Here is a 15,468-nt window from a genome sequence, read left to right as displayed (position 1 = left end):
CGGGGATTCGAACCTCCGACCATACGATCGGCAAGCCCTAGGCACTGAGGTTTTACCCACAGCGCCACCCTCTCAAAGCATATTTTCTTTTAAAAAATAAAATATGGCGTTCACAAGTTATCAGGAGGTTTGCTCAAGGGTGAAATAACAAGCAGGTGCCCAGACGCCTTTGTCGCCAAGGCAAGCAGGCAAATCCGATTGTCAAAGCCCAGCTCCGTGCCTAACGTGCATGTACCACGCACCACAAAACTCCGTGTGCACGCTCGTGAACTTGCGTGCGTGCGACCAGGGTGACTCTCCTTTCCTCAGAGGTTTTTAAGCAGAGGTTGGGCGGCCATTTGCCACGGCTGCTTTTGTCGAGATTCCTGCGTCGCAGCGGGTTGGACTAGATGACCCCTGGGTCCCTTCCACCCATAACTGTCCACTTTTCCCTTTTCTTGCGAGGAATCCTATTCGGAATAAGGGAATTTCCCTTTTAGAAAAAGGGAAACGTTGACAGCTATGCTTCCACCTCTAAGATTCTAGGCTTCCTCAAGCTTTGGACCTCCAGATGTTTGGACACTACAATTCCCATCATCCCTGACCACTGGTCCTGCTAGCTAGGGATCATGGGAGTTGTAGTCCAAAAAAAAAAAAAACCCATCTGAAGGGCTGAGGTTGAGGACGCCTGTCCTAGGACAATATCGATGGCTGTGGATCTGTGGACCCTAGACTGTGAGCATGTACGCACCTCGCTGACCCTTGCACGGGAGATCTGGGGAAAGGGTTTGCTTCTCTCCCCCCCCCCCCGGGATTGGCAGAGGACCCACAGCGAGGAACCTTGGCTGGGCTCCAGGCGGCAGGGCAAAGGGCAAAGGGCCAGGCCACACGGTGGCGTGGACTTTCACCCGAGCCAAGGCTCCCGGCGGAGCGGGGGGGGGGAGGTCCCGGCCATGCCCCCAGGGCGCCGGGTCGGAGGCCTGCCTTCGTGCGGGAACATGTTGTTCCCAGATAGAGGCGCAGGCCCTCCCCGCCTTGCCCCACAGCTCCCGTGTGGCATCTCCCCACTGCTACGGGGAGTTGTCTTAATTAAAAAAGAGGGGGGGGGGAGGCAAGCCTAGATCAGATCACAAAAAGTGTGTCTGCAACTTTGCACGGGGCGGGGGAGAAATTAAGGAGACTGGATTCTGCTTCGATCAACCAACAACCTTCAATGAGAACTCTGGCCCCTACCTGGGGATTGAACGCGGGACCTTGTGCATGCCCTACCTGTGAGCTACAGCAATCCCTCTCCCCACACTGATTTCCTCCCCAGCCGCTTTGACTCCGACGCTGCAAGGACCAACAGAGTCCTTCCGATTCATTCGGACAGGGTTCAGCTTTTTCACCATTCCACCTACCTAACTGCTCGACCTCCGACAGGACACTTTTAAAACAACAACAAACCACCGGCCTCAGTTTTCCATCTGTAAAATGGGAACGCTTGATGTGTGTGGCGGGGAAGAAGGACTGTCTTGCAGACAGGCTACAGGACGTCGCAATGGATTGCTCCTGCAGAACACTCCATTCATTGTTTTGTTTCGTTTAAAAAAGTGGATGCACACCACAAGAATCCTGTGATGTCGGTTTCCTCTTCCCTCCCGTACCTTTTTCCTTGTGTGTCATGTTTTTTCCCCCTTTGGGGAAGGGGTTAAATGATAAGCCTGTGGGTAGGGACTGTCTTGTTTTGATTGTATGTAAGCCACCCTGAAGAGCAGGGTACAAACACTCTAAATAAACCAACTATGACTGAATATTGCTCCCATTTTACAGGTAAAGGAACTGAGGCACGGAGCAAGAGAGAGAGAATGTGACTGACCCAAGGCCACAAAATGACTCTGTGGCAGAGATGGGGCTGCGTGCAACATACCCACGTTTTAAAATGTGCGCATTTGCTTTACGGTCACCCCCAAGCTGTCGCTGCTGCTCCCATTTTTACAGAGCAGCCCTCTGTGTGTGTTTTGTTTGTGTGTCCAAAGGCTAAAGAAGGTAGCCAAGGTGAGGTAATCTGGAGATTGACAGCCATAAAACGGTTCAAGCTGGCTGCGAGGCTTGCATGGAGAGGATGAGACCCAGTACTGCAACTGGAGATTGCAGCGTGTGTGTGTGTGTTTGTTTGCAGGGAGAGAGATCTTCCTGCAATTCTTTAGGACCCGGATTAGTGTCCTAGCCTTGGTTAATCTGGAGGAGGGCAATCGAAGAGGAAATATTAAGAGCTGTTAAAACAAAGCAGAGGTGATCGGGCTTCGGAGGTTTGCTGTTTCCTCTTATGGGTAAAAGGTTGTAGAGGAAGGGGGGGGTGTTTGTGGGTGACGTGGAGAGGGAGAAGCAGGAGGCCGAGGCGGAGGAGAGCCTAACAAACAAGGGTGGCGTTGCCAGAGGACAAGGACCCATCTGTGTCCCCCGGCTGCAAACACTCTGCTTGCAAAGGAAGCAGGGCACCCAAAATTTAGAAGCTCTTTCGCACAATTGGGGGGGGGGGGTACAGTTTCAGAGTTTTAACCTCAGAAGGGGGTCCACATTTGCATCTTAGACAGGGGCACAGACAAGGAAGGGAGACAGACGGAATAAAGGGAGGGGGAGCATCTCTAAAGGAGATAGAGGCAGGATCATCAAATCTCAAGTGTTGGAAGGGACGGGGGTGTGTGTGTGTGTGTGTGAAGTGATCTCGTCCAACCCCCTTGCAATATTCAGCTATGTGTCAGGAAGGGATACATGAGCACAGTTGGAAGGGACAGGAGGCCTCGCTTGGCGGAAGCAAACGGCTCCGAACGCCTTATACCCATTTCACAGATCGTGCAAACTGAGGCTGGACTTCTCTTCACCCCCAGGGAGACAGTCCCGTTCTTACTCCAGTCACATGAAGTAAGAGGAGCTTTGCGTTGCATTTTTTTTCTTAATGGCATCACGTTATTCTAAAAATCACATGCAGATTATTATGGAATATAAAAACACACCAGGGAGGAGGGGCGTGCTTGTTTGCTTTTTGCATGGGTATTTGTCTTCCCATATTCTGCCCGCCCGCCCGCCCACCCCACTTAAGCGAACCCCTCTCCTCCAGGACCACCCCAAATAAGGGTGGGGTGCAGAGCAATCGCTATGGGGTGGGCGGAAGGCTGAGACCTCAAACACCCTTCGAAGCGAAGGTCATTATTTGAACTCCATGAGATCTGCCGAAAGGATTGAAGCAGAAGTTGGGGGGCCGAGGATGGGATGGGGGGTGGAAAGAGAGAGGGGGGCAGAGGCTTGGAGAGGCGAGATCGCGGAGGCTGGAGACTGGGGAAGAAAGGGGAAGGGGTTTCAGTGTTGCATTGAAACGGGGGTGGGGGGTCAGGGAGAGTCAGAAGTGGGGTGCAGGCAGAGGGAGTCGAGGGGGCCACGGCGGGCGTGTGCTCACCCCAGGATCCGCGTGTAAGGCGCCGGCATCGCGTCCCCCCTTCCCGCAGCCCCCTCGCAGCGCAGGATGGACCCAGGCGTCCGGGCGCCCGATTTAAAGAGGAAGGGGGAGGAGACCCACGTCCTGGCCCGCCCCATAGGCTGCTGGGGGACGGGCCCCCCGCCCGCCCCGCTCCTCCTCCTCCTCCGTCCTCCTCTCCACGTTGCCGCCGCCTGCAAACGGGCATGATGTAAGAGCCGCCCGCAATTGCCAGGAAGGGCCGCGGAGGGAGAGACAGCGCTTGACTCCAGGCTCTGCCACTGGGAGTCGGGCACGAAGGGGTTAAGAGCGCAGAGGAAGCTGCCGGGCCAGGCGTGACTAGGTCACGCCCCCTCCCCAAAAAAAAGGGAAATCAGGGCTTTCTGTTTTATTTTTGCAGTCTACCCTCTGAGATCATCACCGACTTGGAAGGGAGCCGAGGGTCATCTAGTCCAACCCCGTGCAATGCAGGAATTCTGCCCAACAGCTGTCTCTGCCTGGGCTCGAACCGCCAGCCTTCTGGTTGACAGCCAGGCATACTGACACAATGGTCAACTTTGCTCCGGGCTCAGACCGTGAACGGGGCTCACAAGGCGTTTTTGTGTCTCTAGACCTTGGTTTCTGGAATTTAGGTCTCTGGCTGTTTTTGGACTGCAATTCCCATCACCCTGACCACTGGTCTTGCTAGTTAGGGATGATGGGAGTTGTAGTCCGAAAACAGCTGGAGGCCCAAAGTTGGGGAAACCTGCTCAGGACTAATAACTTTGTTGTTGTTGTTTAGTCGCTTAGTCGTGACCGACTCTTCGTGGCCCCCTGGACCAGAGCACGCCAGGCCCTCCTGTCTTCCACTCCCTCCCGCAGTTTGGTCAAACTCATGCTGGTAGCTTCGAGAACACTGTCCCACCATCTCGTCCTCCGTCGTCCCCTTCTCCTTGTGCCCTCCATCTTTCCCAACATCAGGGTCTTTTCCAGGGAGTCTTCTCTTCTCATGAGGTGGCCAAAGTCTTGGAGCCTCAGCTTCAGGATCTGTCCTTCCAGTGAGCACTCAGGGCTGATTTCCTTCAGAATGGAGAGGTTTGATCTTCTTGCAGTCCATGGGACTCTCCAGAGTCTCCTCCAGCACCAGAATTCAAAAGCATCCATTCTTCGGCGATCAGCCTTCTTTATGGTCCAGCTCTCACTTCCATACATCACTACTGGGAAAACCATAGCTTTTACTATACGGACCTTTGTTGGCAAGGTGATGTCTCTGCTTTTTAAGATGCTGTCTAGGTTTGTCATTGCTTTTCTCCCAAGAAGCAGGCATCTTTTAATTTCGTGGCTGCTGTCACCATCTGCAATGATCATGGAGCCCGAGAAAGTAAAATCTCTCACTGCCTCCATTTCTTCCCTTTCTATCTGCCAGGAGGTGATGGGCCCAGTGGCCATGATCTTGGTTTTTTTGATGTTGAGCTTCAGACCATATTTTGCGCTCTCCTCTTTCACCCTCATTAAAAGGTTCTTTAATTCCTCCTCACTTTCTGCCATCAAGGTTGTGTCATCTGCATATCTGAGGTTGTTGATATTTCTTCCGGCAATCTTAATTCCGGCCAGGGATTCATCTAGCCCAGCCTTTTGCATGATGAATTCTGCATGTAAGTTAAATAAGCAGGGAGACAATATGCAGCCTTGTCGTACTCCTTTCCCAATTTTGAACCAATCAGTTGTTCCACTTAGAAACATTTAAACTCATTTCTGTAACTGCAGGGTTTGGCGTAGATGACCCTTCCAACTCTACAATTCTTTGCTGCTACATTTTGCTGCCTGGGTTTTATTGCTGCTGTATAGAGAAGCACAGGAATCTGACCTTTGAGAAGTTTGTAAGTAAAGCCATCTTGACCGTACCACAGGTGTGGTATCTTTTAGTACAGAAGAACAGAGGAACTTTGGAAGAGCTTGGAAGGGGCTGTTTTAAAGGTCTAGCAGCCCATGTTCCCACACTTTGCTGCAGGTTTTGTGATTTTAAATCTGTCCTGGGGCTATTGCACCAAAGAGTCCTCGCCCCAAACCTGGATTTAGATCTCCACCAGGGAGGCACTGAGAATATTAATCCATCAGTGGACAGCAGTCTTTAAATTGCAAATGGTGATTCCCATAAAGATTTGCGGGATGACGGTAAACCCAAATGCACTAGTGTGTTAGTTGCACCACCGAGAGAATTACCAGGATGATAGATTTAATCTACGTACAGTGATGTGTGTGGCCCACTTAAATTTCCCTCTCTAGGGAAAAATACAGTGGTACCTCGGGTTAAGAACTTAATTTGTTCGGGAGGTCCGTTCTTAACCTGAAACTGTTCTTAACCTGAAGCACCACTTTAGGTAATGGGGCCTCCCGCTGCCGCCACACTGCGGAGTATGATTTCTGTTCTCATCCTGAAGCAAAGTTCTTAACCTGAAGCACTATTTCTGGGTTAGTGGAGTCTGTAACCTGAAGCGTATGTAACCCGAGGTACCACATACTAATTTTCTGGGGCGATTTCTCAAGGTACTGTGTTGTATAGAGTGGACGCTCGGTTGAGAACATGATCCATGCAGGATGTACATTCGCAACCCACAGTGTTCACAATCCGCAGCGGCGCATCTGTGTACGCACGGGTTGCAATTCGGCACTTCTGCGCATGCATGGCCACCGAAACCGGAAGTAACCTGTTCCAGTACTTCCGGGTTTCGGCAGTCCATAACCCCCCAAAAAAGGCAACCTGAAGCATCTGTAACCCGAGGTATGACTGTACTTTCTCCCCAGTAGGCGTGAGTGTTCTATGCGGCGCCAGGCCCTGACTCTTGATCTTGTGGCCCCACCCCTTTTTGAACCACGCCCACTAGGCCACACCCCCTCCCATGCTCCCTCCTTTATGGAGCCTGAGCTGGAGGTCATGTTATAGGTACTTGTTTTCTGCCTGCAGAGAATTTTTATTTATTTTTATCTCATGGAATGGCAGAGATGGAAGGGAGCCCAGGGGTGCTCTAGTCTGACCCCGCTGCAATGCAGGAATCTCAACTAAAGCATCCATGACAGATGGCTTTCCAACCTCTGCTTGTCCTACCCTCCAGAGCAGGAGAAAACAAACTTGCTCCATCCTCCATGTGACAGCCCTTGAGATATTTGAAGACGGCTATCATCTCTCTTCTCAGTCTCCTCTTTTCCAGGCTAAAGATACCCAGCTCCTTCAACCATTCCTCATCAGGCTTGGTTTCCAGGCCATTGATCATCTTGGTCAATCTAATCTGGAGCTTGTCAATATCCGTCTTAAATTGTGGTGCCCAGAACTGGACACGGTATTCCGGGTGTGGTCTGCCCAAGGCAGAATAGAGTGAGACTATGACTTCCCATGACCATGAAAGAGGAGGTTAAGGGGTGATATGATAGCCATGTTCACTGGCCTTGCAGACAACTTCATTGTCCAGAAAGTGGGAGAAGCAACAAGAGGAACAGCCATTTTAGATCTGGTCCTAACCAATGTCGATGACCTGGTTAATGGGGTAGAAGTGGAAGGATCATTAGGCGCAAGTGATCATGCTCTTCTGAAGTTTACTATACAACGGAAAGGAGCAGCCAAGCATACTAGGACTCAAGTTCTTGACTTTAAGAAAGCCGACTTCATAAAACTTAGGGAAGTGCTGGGTGAGATCCCATGGACAGTAATACTAAAAGGAAAGGGAGTTCATGATGGCTGGGAGTTTGTTAAGAGGGAGATAGTAAAAGCACAACTTCAGGCAATACCAATGAGACGGAAACATGGAAGGTGCCTAAAGAAGCCAGGGTGGCTATCTAAAGAACTTTTAACTGAGTTAAGATTAAAAAAGGATGTGTACAAAAAATGGAAAAGGGGGGAAACCACCAAAGAGGAATTCAAACAAATAGCCAGCACGTGTAGACACAAAGTCAGAAAAGCTAAAGCACAGAATGAACTCAGGCTTGCTAGAGAGGTTAAAAGCAACAAAAAAGGCTTCTATGGGTATGTTCGTAGCAAAAGGAAGAACAAAGAAACAGTGGGGTCGCTCAGAGGAGAAGATGGTGAAATGCAAACAGGGGACACAGAAAGGGCTGAACTCCTCAATGCCTTCTTTGCCTCAGTCTTCTCCGATAAAGAAAACAATGCCCGACCTGAAGAATTTGGAGGAAATGATTCAGCAGAGGAAACACAGCCCAGAATAACTAAGGAGATAGTACAAGAATACTTGGCTAGTTTAGATGTATTCAAGTCTCCAGGGCCAGATGAACTGCATCCAAGAGTATTAAAAGAACTAGCAGATGTGATCTCAGAACCACTGGCAGTCATCTTTGAGAATTCCTGGAGAACAGGCGAAGTCCCGGCAGACTGGAGGAGGGCAAATGTTGTCCCTATTTTCAAAAAGGGGAAAAGAGAGGACCCAAATAATTACCGCCCAGTCAGTCTAACATCAATACCAGGGAAGATTCTGGAGCAGATCATTAAGCAAACAATCTGCGAGCACCTAGAAAGGAATGCTGTGATCACCAATAGTCAGCATGGATTTCTGAAAAATAAGTCATGTCAGACTAACCTGATCTCATTTTTTGACAGAATTACAAGCCTGGTAGATGAAGGGAACGCAGTGGATGTAGTCTACCTTGATTTCAGCAAGGCATTTGACAAGGTGCCCCATGATATTCTTGTAAAGAAGCTGGTAAAATGCGGTCTTGACTATGCTACCACTCAGTGGATTTGTAACTGGCTGACTGACCGGACCCAAAGGGTGCTCATCAATGGTTCCTCTTCATCCTGGAGAAGAGTGACTAGTGGGGTGCCACAGGGTTCAGTCTTGGGCCCGGTCTTATTCAACATCTTTATCAACGACTTGGATGATGGACTCAAGGGCATCCTGATCAAATTTGCAGATGACACCAAACTGGGAGGGGTGGCTAACACCCCAGAAGACAGGATCACACTTCAAAACGACCTTGACAGATTAGAGAACTGGGCCAAAACAAACAAGATGAATTTTAACAGGGAGAAATGTAAAGTATTGCACTTGGGCAAAAAAAATGAGAGGCACAAATACAAGATGGGTGACACCTGGCTTGAGAGCAGTACATGTGAAAAGGATCTAGGAGTCTTGGTTGACCACAAACTTAACATGAGCCAACAGTGTGACGCGGCAGCTAAAAAAGCCAATGCAATTCTGGGCTGCATCAATAGGAGTATAGCATCTAGATCAAGGGAAGTTATAGTGCCACTGTATTCTGCTCTGGTCAGACCTCACCTGGAGTACTGTGTCCAGTTCTGGGCACCACAGTTCAAGAAGGACACTGACAAACTAGAACGTGTACAGAGGAGGGCAACCAAAATGGTCAAAGGCCTGGAAACAATGCCTTATGAGGATCGGCTAAGGGAGCTGGGCATGTTTAGCCTGGAGAAGAGGAGGTTAAGGGGTGATATGATAGCCATGTTCAAATATATAAAAGGATGTCACATAGAGGAGGGAGAAAGGTTGTTTTCTGCTGCTCCAGAGAAGCGGACACGGAGCAATGGATACAAACTACAAGAAAGAAGATTCCACCTAAACATTAGGAAGAACTTCCTGACAGTAAGAGCTGTTCGACAGTGGAATTTGCTGCCAAGGAGTGTGGTGGAGTCTCCTTCTTTGGAGGTCTTTAAGCAGAGGCTTGACAACCATATGTCAGGAGTGCTCTGATGGTGTTTCCTGCTTGGCAGGGGGTTGGACTCGATGGCCCTTGAGGTCTCTTCCAACTCTATGATTCTATGATTCTATGATTCTATGATTCCTTCTTTGGAGGTCTTTAAGCAGAGGCTTGACAACCATATGTCAGGAGTGCTCTGATGGTGTTTCCTGCTTGGCAGGGGGTTGGACTCGATGGCCCTTGTGGTCTCTTCCAACTCTATGATTCTATGACCCGGTTAATAATAATAATAATAATAATAATAATAATAATTCATTATTTCTCCCTGCCCATCTGGCTGGGTTTCCGCAGCCACTCTGGGCGGCTTTCAACAGAACGTTAAAAACTTACTCAAACATTAAAACTTCAAACATTAAAAACTTCGCTAAACAGGACTGTTGATAAAGCCTAGGATACCTTTCCCCTTTTCCCTGCTGCATCACACTGCTGACTCATGTTCAGCTTGTGGCCACCCAAGACCCCTAGATCTTTTTCACGTGTATTGCTAGGAAGAAAAGGGTCCCCCATCCTAAATTTGTGCACCTGATTCTTCCTAAGTGCAGAACCTGACATTTGTCCCTGTTGAAATCCATTTTGTTAGTTTGGCCAGACCCTTGATAGTTGGTTCCTATGCCAACTTGATCATCCTAGACCACTGCACACCTTCCAGTTAGTCAATTTCCTTCTTAAATTGTGCCCAGAATGGGACTTAACTTTCCAGGTGGTCTGACCAAGGCAGAATAGAGTCTGACTATGATTTCCCTTAGGGACACGGGTGGCACTGTGGGTTAAACCACAGAGCCTAGGGCTTGCCGATCAGAAGGTTGGTGGTTCAAATCCCCGCGATGGGGTGAGCTCCCGTTGCTCGGTCCCTGCTCCTGCCAACCTAGCAGTTCAAAAGCACCTCAAAGTGCAAGTAGATAAATAGGTACCGCTCCGGCGGGAAGGTAAACGGCGTTTCCGTGCGCTGCTCTGGTTCGCCAGAAGCGGCTTAGTCATGCTGGCCACATGACCCGGAAGCTGTATGCCGGCTCCCTCGGCCAATAAAGCAAGATGAGCGCCGCAACCCCAGAGTTGGTCACGACTGGACCTAATGGTCAGGGGTCCCTTTACCTTTACCTATGACTTCCCTTGACCAGGACACCATACTACTGTTGATGCAGCCTAGAATGGCATTAGCTTTTTTTTGCTGCTGTATCACACTGAGGTCTCATGCTCAGCTCATGAACATGACAAAAATGTGCCGGTCGGCCTGCTAACATATAGACTGATGGAGGCCTCTGAGGAATAACAGTGAAATATACTCAGAGTCAGGGACGCGGGTGGCGCTATGGGTTAAAGCCTCAGGGCCTAGGGCTTGCCGATCGAAAGGTCGGTGGTTTGAATCCCTGCGGCGGGGTGCGCTCCCGCTGTTCGGTCCCAGCGCCTGCCAACCTAGCAGTTCGAAAGCACCCCTGGGTGCAAGTAGATAAATAGGGACCGCTTACTAGCGGGAAGGTAAACGGCGTTTCCGTGTGCGGCTCTGGCTTGCCAGAGCAGCGATGTCACGCTGGCCACGTGACCCGGAAGTGTCTCCGGACAGCGCTGGCCCTTGGCCTCTTTGAGTGAGATGGACGCACAACCCTAGAGTCTGTCAAGACTGGCCCGTACGGGCAGGGGTACCTTTACCTTTATACTCAGAGTCGAGAGTGGATTTCATGCTCTTTCTTCAGCTCATAGTGGTGAGGAGGAATGGAAGTTCCCCCAGAATGCCTGCTTTGTATACATTATTTACACAATGGGCCCCACGTGATTGGCTAATTCTGGGATTCACCTGTAGGCCAATCAGGTTGCGGATTCACTTCTACCTGGAGCTGGATTGGGTGGCTCCTGTGGACCAATCAGGTTGCTGCATTCTGGACCCTATTGTTCTAGGACCAATCAGACTGCTGCCTTTTGGATCCTATTCAACTCAGTACATAACAAACAGGAGCAACCTTCTGTAAAGCTTCCTCTGCGTGGTCGCCTAGAGGCAGTTTCCGCTCACCTCAGGCGACTTAGTGGCTCTTTAGAAAGCTGGTCTGAAGAGTGACAGCCGTCGTCTCTTCCAGCTGTCAGGCTTCCACACAACAGACCATGGGTGGGTTGTTGTCGGGGGAAGTCATTGGTGGTAAGAATGTAGAAGGAGCCTCTGAGCACATGCAAAGAACACTGAGAAATAATCAATCTTCAAAATTGGAGGAATGCTATACAGCGGCACCTTGGTTCTCAAACTTAACCCGTTCCAGAAGTCGGTTGCAAAACCGAAGCATTCCAAAACCAAGGCGCGCTTTCCCATAGACAGTAATGCAAAACAGATTAATCCGTTTCAGAGTTTTAAAAGCAACCCCTAAAACAGCAACTTAACGTGAATTTTACTATATAGCGAGACCACTGATCCATAAAATGAAAGCAATAAACAATGAACTGTACTGTACTGTACTATAAAATAAATAAGAGTATTATAGATGATAAAAATTAAAATTAACTTTTTTTCTTACCTGCCCTGATGAATAGTCATTGTTTGGATGGGGGGCTTTTATCCATTTCCACAGTCACACAATCAATCAATCAGTAGCTGGACTGGGTTCCACACAGTCACAAAAACAAATGAACCGAAAAAGCCTCAAAAACAAAAACGCAAAATGAATAGCAAAAACAAAAGCACAAACTTAATCCGTTCCGGAAGTCCATTTGACTTCTGAAATGTTTGAAAACCAAGGTGCGGCTACCGACTGGTGCAGGCGCCCCGGAAACAATAGCCGACAGCTGCATCGGATGTTCGGCTTCTGAAAAACGTTCAAAAACCGGAACACTTACTTCCGGGTTTTCGGTATTTGAGAACCAAGGTACGCTGTATATCAGACAGCCCTGTATGACCTCTTTCTGCGTTGTGCTGACTCCGGCCACCAGGTGGCACTGCCTGCCTAGGGAAAAAACCACATTTTTACCCTAGAGCCTGTTTAGTTTTGTCCAGGAGATCACTAGCTATCCTGGGGAAGAAGGAAATCCAGATATCCTCTCCATTGGTAGGCTTCCATTCACAAGCTGCTATATCTTGTCGCTGGAGAAAAACACAAATCCAGCTGTTCCTGTTGTTGTTGTTTAGTCGTTTAGTCGTGTCTGACTCTTCGTGACCCCATGGACCAGAGCATGCCAGGCACTCCTGTCTTCCACTGCCTCCCGCAGTTTGGTCAAACTCATGCTGGTAGCTTTGACAACACTATCCAACCATCTCGTCCTCCGTCGTCCCCTTCTCCTTGTGCCCTCCATCTTTCCCAACATCAGGGTCTTTTCCAGGGAGTCTTCTCTTCTCATGAGGTGGCCAAAGTCTTGGAGCCTTTGTTGGCAAGGTGATGTCTCTGCTTTTTAAGATGCTGTCGGCAATTGTTTGCAATGGTCAGCTGGTCACTAGGACAAGGTGGGTCAGAGCCCTTTGGATATATTTACTCCTGCATTGCTTAAATGTCCAGTTAAGATATCTCTGTAAGAGAGGAGGATGGGAGACAACAAAAAACAGGATCCTCCTTGGCTACCCCCACTAGGTCCAGTCGTTAGCAGCTGCTCCCAGCAGCACCTATTGGCTAGTGCCCGTGAAGTCACTGGCAGCTACTGCTTAATCCAGGATTTGGGGGGCCCTCTGACCCTGGAGGATGCAGGCTGTGAAAGACAGGAAGCTGCCTTCTGCTGAGCCAGACCCCCTCACAGACCTACAGGTCTCAGGACCCTTAACAAACTACAGTTCCCAGAATTCTTTGGGGCAGTGCCGATGCTTGTGATGCTTCCAACTGATTTATTGTTATGTATATCTCTGAGGGTGACAGCAGCCACGAAATTAAAAGACGCCTGCTTCTTGGGAGAAAAGCAATGACAAACCTAGACAGCATCTTAAAAAGCAGAGACAGCACCTTGCCAACAAAGGTCCGTATAGTTAAAGCTATGGTTTTCCCAGTAGTGATGTATGGAAAGTGAGAGCTGGACCATAAATAAGGTTGATCACCGAAGAACGGATCCTTTTGAATTCTGGTGCTGGAGGAGACTCTTGTGAGTCCCATGGACTGCAAGAAGATCAAACCTCTCCATTCTGAAGGAAATCAGCCCTGAGTGCTCACTGGAAGGACAGATCCTGAAGCTGAGGCTCCAAGACTTTGGCCACTTCATGAGAAGAGAAGACTCCCTGGAAAAGACCCTGATGTTGGGAAAGATGGAGGGCGCAAGGAGAAGGGGACGACGGAGGACGAGATGGTGGGACAGTGTTCTCGAAGCTACCAGCATGTTTGACCAAGCTGCGGGAGGCAGTGGAAGACAGGAGTGCCTGGCGTGCTCTGGTCCAGGGGGTCACGAAGAGTCGGACATGACTAGACGACAACAACAACGTATCTCTGGGGAGCTCGAGGGGCATCCATGGTGCTCCCCCGCTTCTTCTGTCCTCACAACAACCCTGTGGTACAGGTTAGGCTGAAAGATTGTTACTGGTGGCTCAAGGTCAAGCAGAGCCATCTTACCCATAGGCCCTAGGCTGCAGGGCACCCGGGCTCTGGGCTCTCAGGGGTGCCAGGCCGAGAGTCCGGCACCCAAAAGTTGGGTCCAGGCAGTGGCGTAGCGTGGGTTGTCAGCACCCGGGGCAAGGCAAGTAATTTGCACCCCCTAACCCATGGATTTGCGCCTCCTAACCCGTGGATTTGCGCCCCCTAACCCTAACCCCCAGATGTTGCACCCGGTGCGGCCGGCCCCCCCTGCACCCCCCACGCTACGCCACTGGGTCCAAGGAAGAGCTCACCTGTCGGTTGGAGCGCTGCAGCGGGCTCTTCCGCTGTGGGCAGCTCTGCGCTGCGAGTTCGGGGGCGACCGAGCCAGCGAGACGCTGAGGCGGGTGGACGAATCTGCCCTCCTGTGTGCCTGGGACTGGGCAACTGGGCGGATCTTTGCACCCTGGTACCATGTTTAGGGAAGCTTTTAATGTTTAACAGACCACTGTATTTTAATATTTTGTTGGAAGCCGCCCAGAGTGGCTGGGGAAACCCAGCCAGATGGGCGGGGTATAAATAATAAAATTATTATTATTATTTACTTAAGACAGCCCTGAGATCAACAGCAAGCAGACGGCGGAACTGAACCCGAGTCTCCAAAGTCCTAGCCCAGTGCTCTAACCGCTGCACCACACTGTCTTTCTATGGCCTCTGGTTGGCAACAGAGGCTTGATCTGGAGAGGATTCTGCTTGTGCTTGTGAAACATGGAGGCCAAGATCATAACACGTTTGTCAATCGATTGAGTCTTTTAATTTTGACACAATATATTCAAAACACAGTCAAACCTTGGTTCCTGAATGCCTCTGTTTTGGAACGTTTCAGCTCCTGAACGCCAAAAACCCAGAAATAACTGCTCCGGTTTTCAAACGACTTTCAAGCCACATTTTTCTTTTTCTTTTCCATTGACTTTGCAGCCAGGCTCATTGATCCTTGGTATTTGAACTTTTTGGAAGCTGAACGGCCTTCCGGAACGGTTTAAGTTCGAAAACCGAGGTTCCCCTGTATCTCTAAGTGGTGTGCAGAAAACTGAAGCAACAACAGACAACTTTACATCTTACAAATGCACACCGTTACGTATAAAAAAGTTACATTAATACAAAGTTACTAGTATATAAACATTAATATCAATTCATTTTTTTCTTCTGATACATTATTTCAGTCTCCGAATTCTAACTCAGGGTCCAAACAAACTCTCAGCTCACCCACAAAAGTCTCACAACGAGAAGAGACCTTGGAAACAGTGGGCATCACCCTGGTCTCTCATTCATATTTTCATGGGCAGGCCTCAAGTGGATGGGAGTTCCTCAGGCTGCCCACATTCAGCGGCACTCTCACCACCCAGGTACAGCCGACTTGTTGTGTTTCCCGGGGGGGCAAAGGATGGGGAAAGGGACCCACTGAACGTACAGCTTTTTCTTTTTTAAAAAAATGTGTATTTATCAGTTTTCCCAATAAACCAACAAACCCAAATTGCACAATGTGTTCCCATTAGCATTCCATTAGTGTGTGACGTCCCCTCCACCCTTCCATGGTTTCACCACATTTTCTAATATGGCTGCATATTATAATTATTCTGTAAGTTCTCTCCTCCACCATGTTCTCTGTGAGAATATTCGGAGCAGATAGAATGCTTGTGCACATTCCACGACGTCACAGCAGCCCGGCCAATGGGGGGCAGGCGGACGCAAGCTTTGCAGCCAGCGCCTGCATAATAAGCAGGCCTCTCCCAGATTACATATGTTGCTGAGGGCTTTCCCTAATAGGATTCTCTCGTTCTCCTCTGCTGATCGGGGATCTGGTGTGTT

At 49.5% G+C, this 15,468-nt stretch overlaps 1 protein-coding gene and 1 long non-coding RNA gene across 3 annotated transcripts in view; one reads left to right on the top strand and one right to left on the bottom strand.

The window, feature by feature from the left end:
* Positions 1–3,717, bottom strand: part of PCK2 (phosphoenolpyruvate carboxykinase 2, mitochondrial) — a 19,802-nt gene extending 16,085 nt beyond the window's left edge. Inside the window, exon 1 of the mRNA XM_083410343.1 lies at positions 3,416–3,717. Coding sequence (XP_083266469.1) covers positions 3,416–3,552 — 137 coding nt within the window. The 5' untranslated portion in view covers positions 3,553–3,717. The remainder of the gene's footprint in view (positions 1–3,415) is intronic.
* LOC310663263 lies at positions 530–15,468 on the top strand. Of its 2 annotated transcripts, none has more exons than XR_014504451.1 (3): positions 530–1,250; positions 1,792–1,902; positions 14,486–15,468. It is a non-coding gene; the product is annotated as an uncharacterized lncRNA (long non-coding RNA). The 2 variants fall into 2 exon arrangements; XR_014504452.1 differs by having other exon boundaries at positions 14,214–15,468.

The sequence above is a fragment of the Podarcis tiliguerta genome (assembly GCF_965153285.1).
Source record: "Podarcis tiliguerta genome assembly, chromosome: 13".
Classification (NCBI taxonomy): Eukaryota; Metazoa; Chordata; class Lepidosauria; order Squamata; family Lacertidae; genus Podarcis; species Podarcis tiliguerta.
This window is presented reverse-complemented; position numbering and strand designations above follow the sequence as displayed.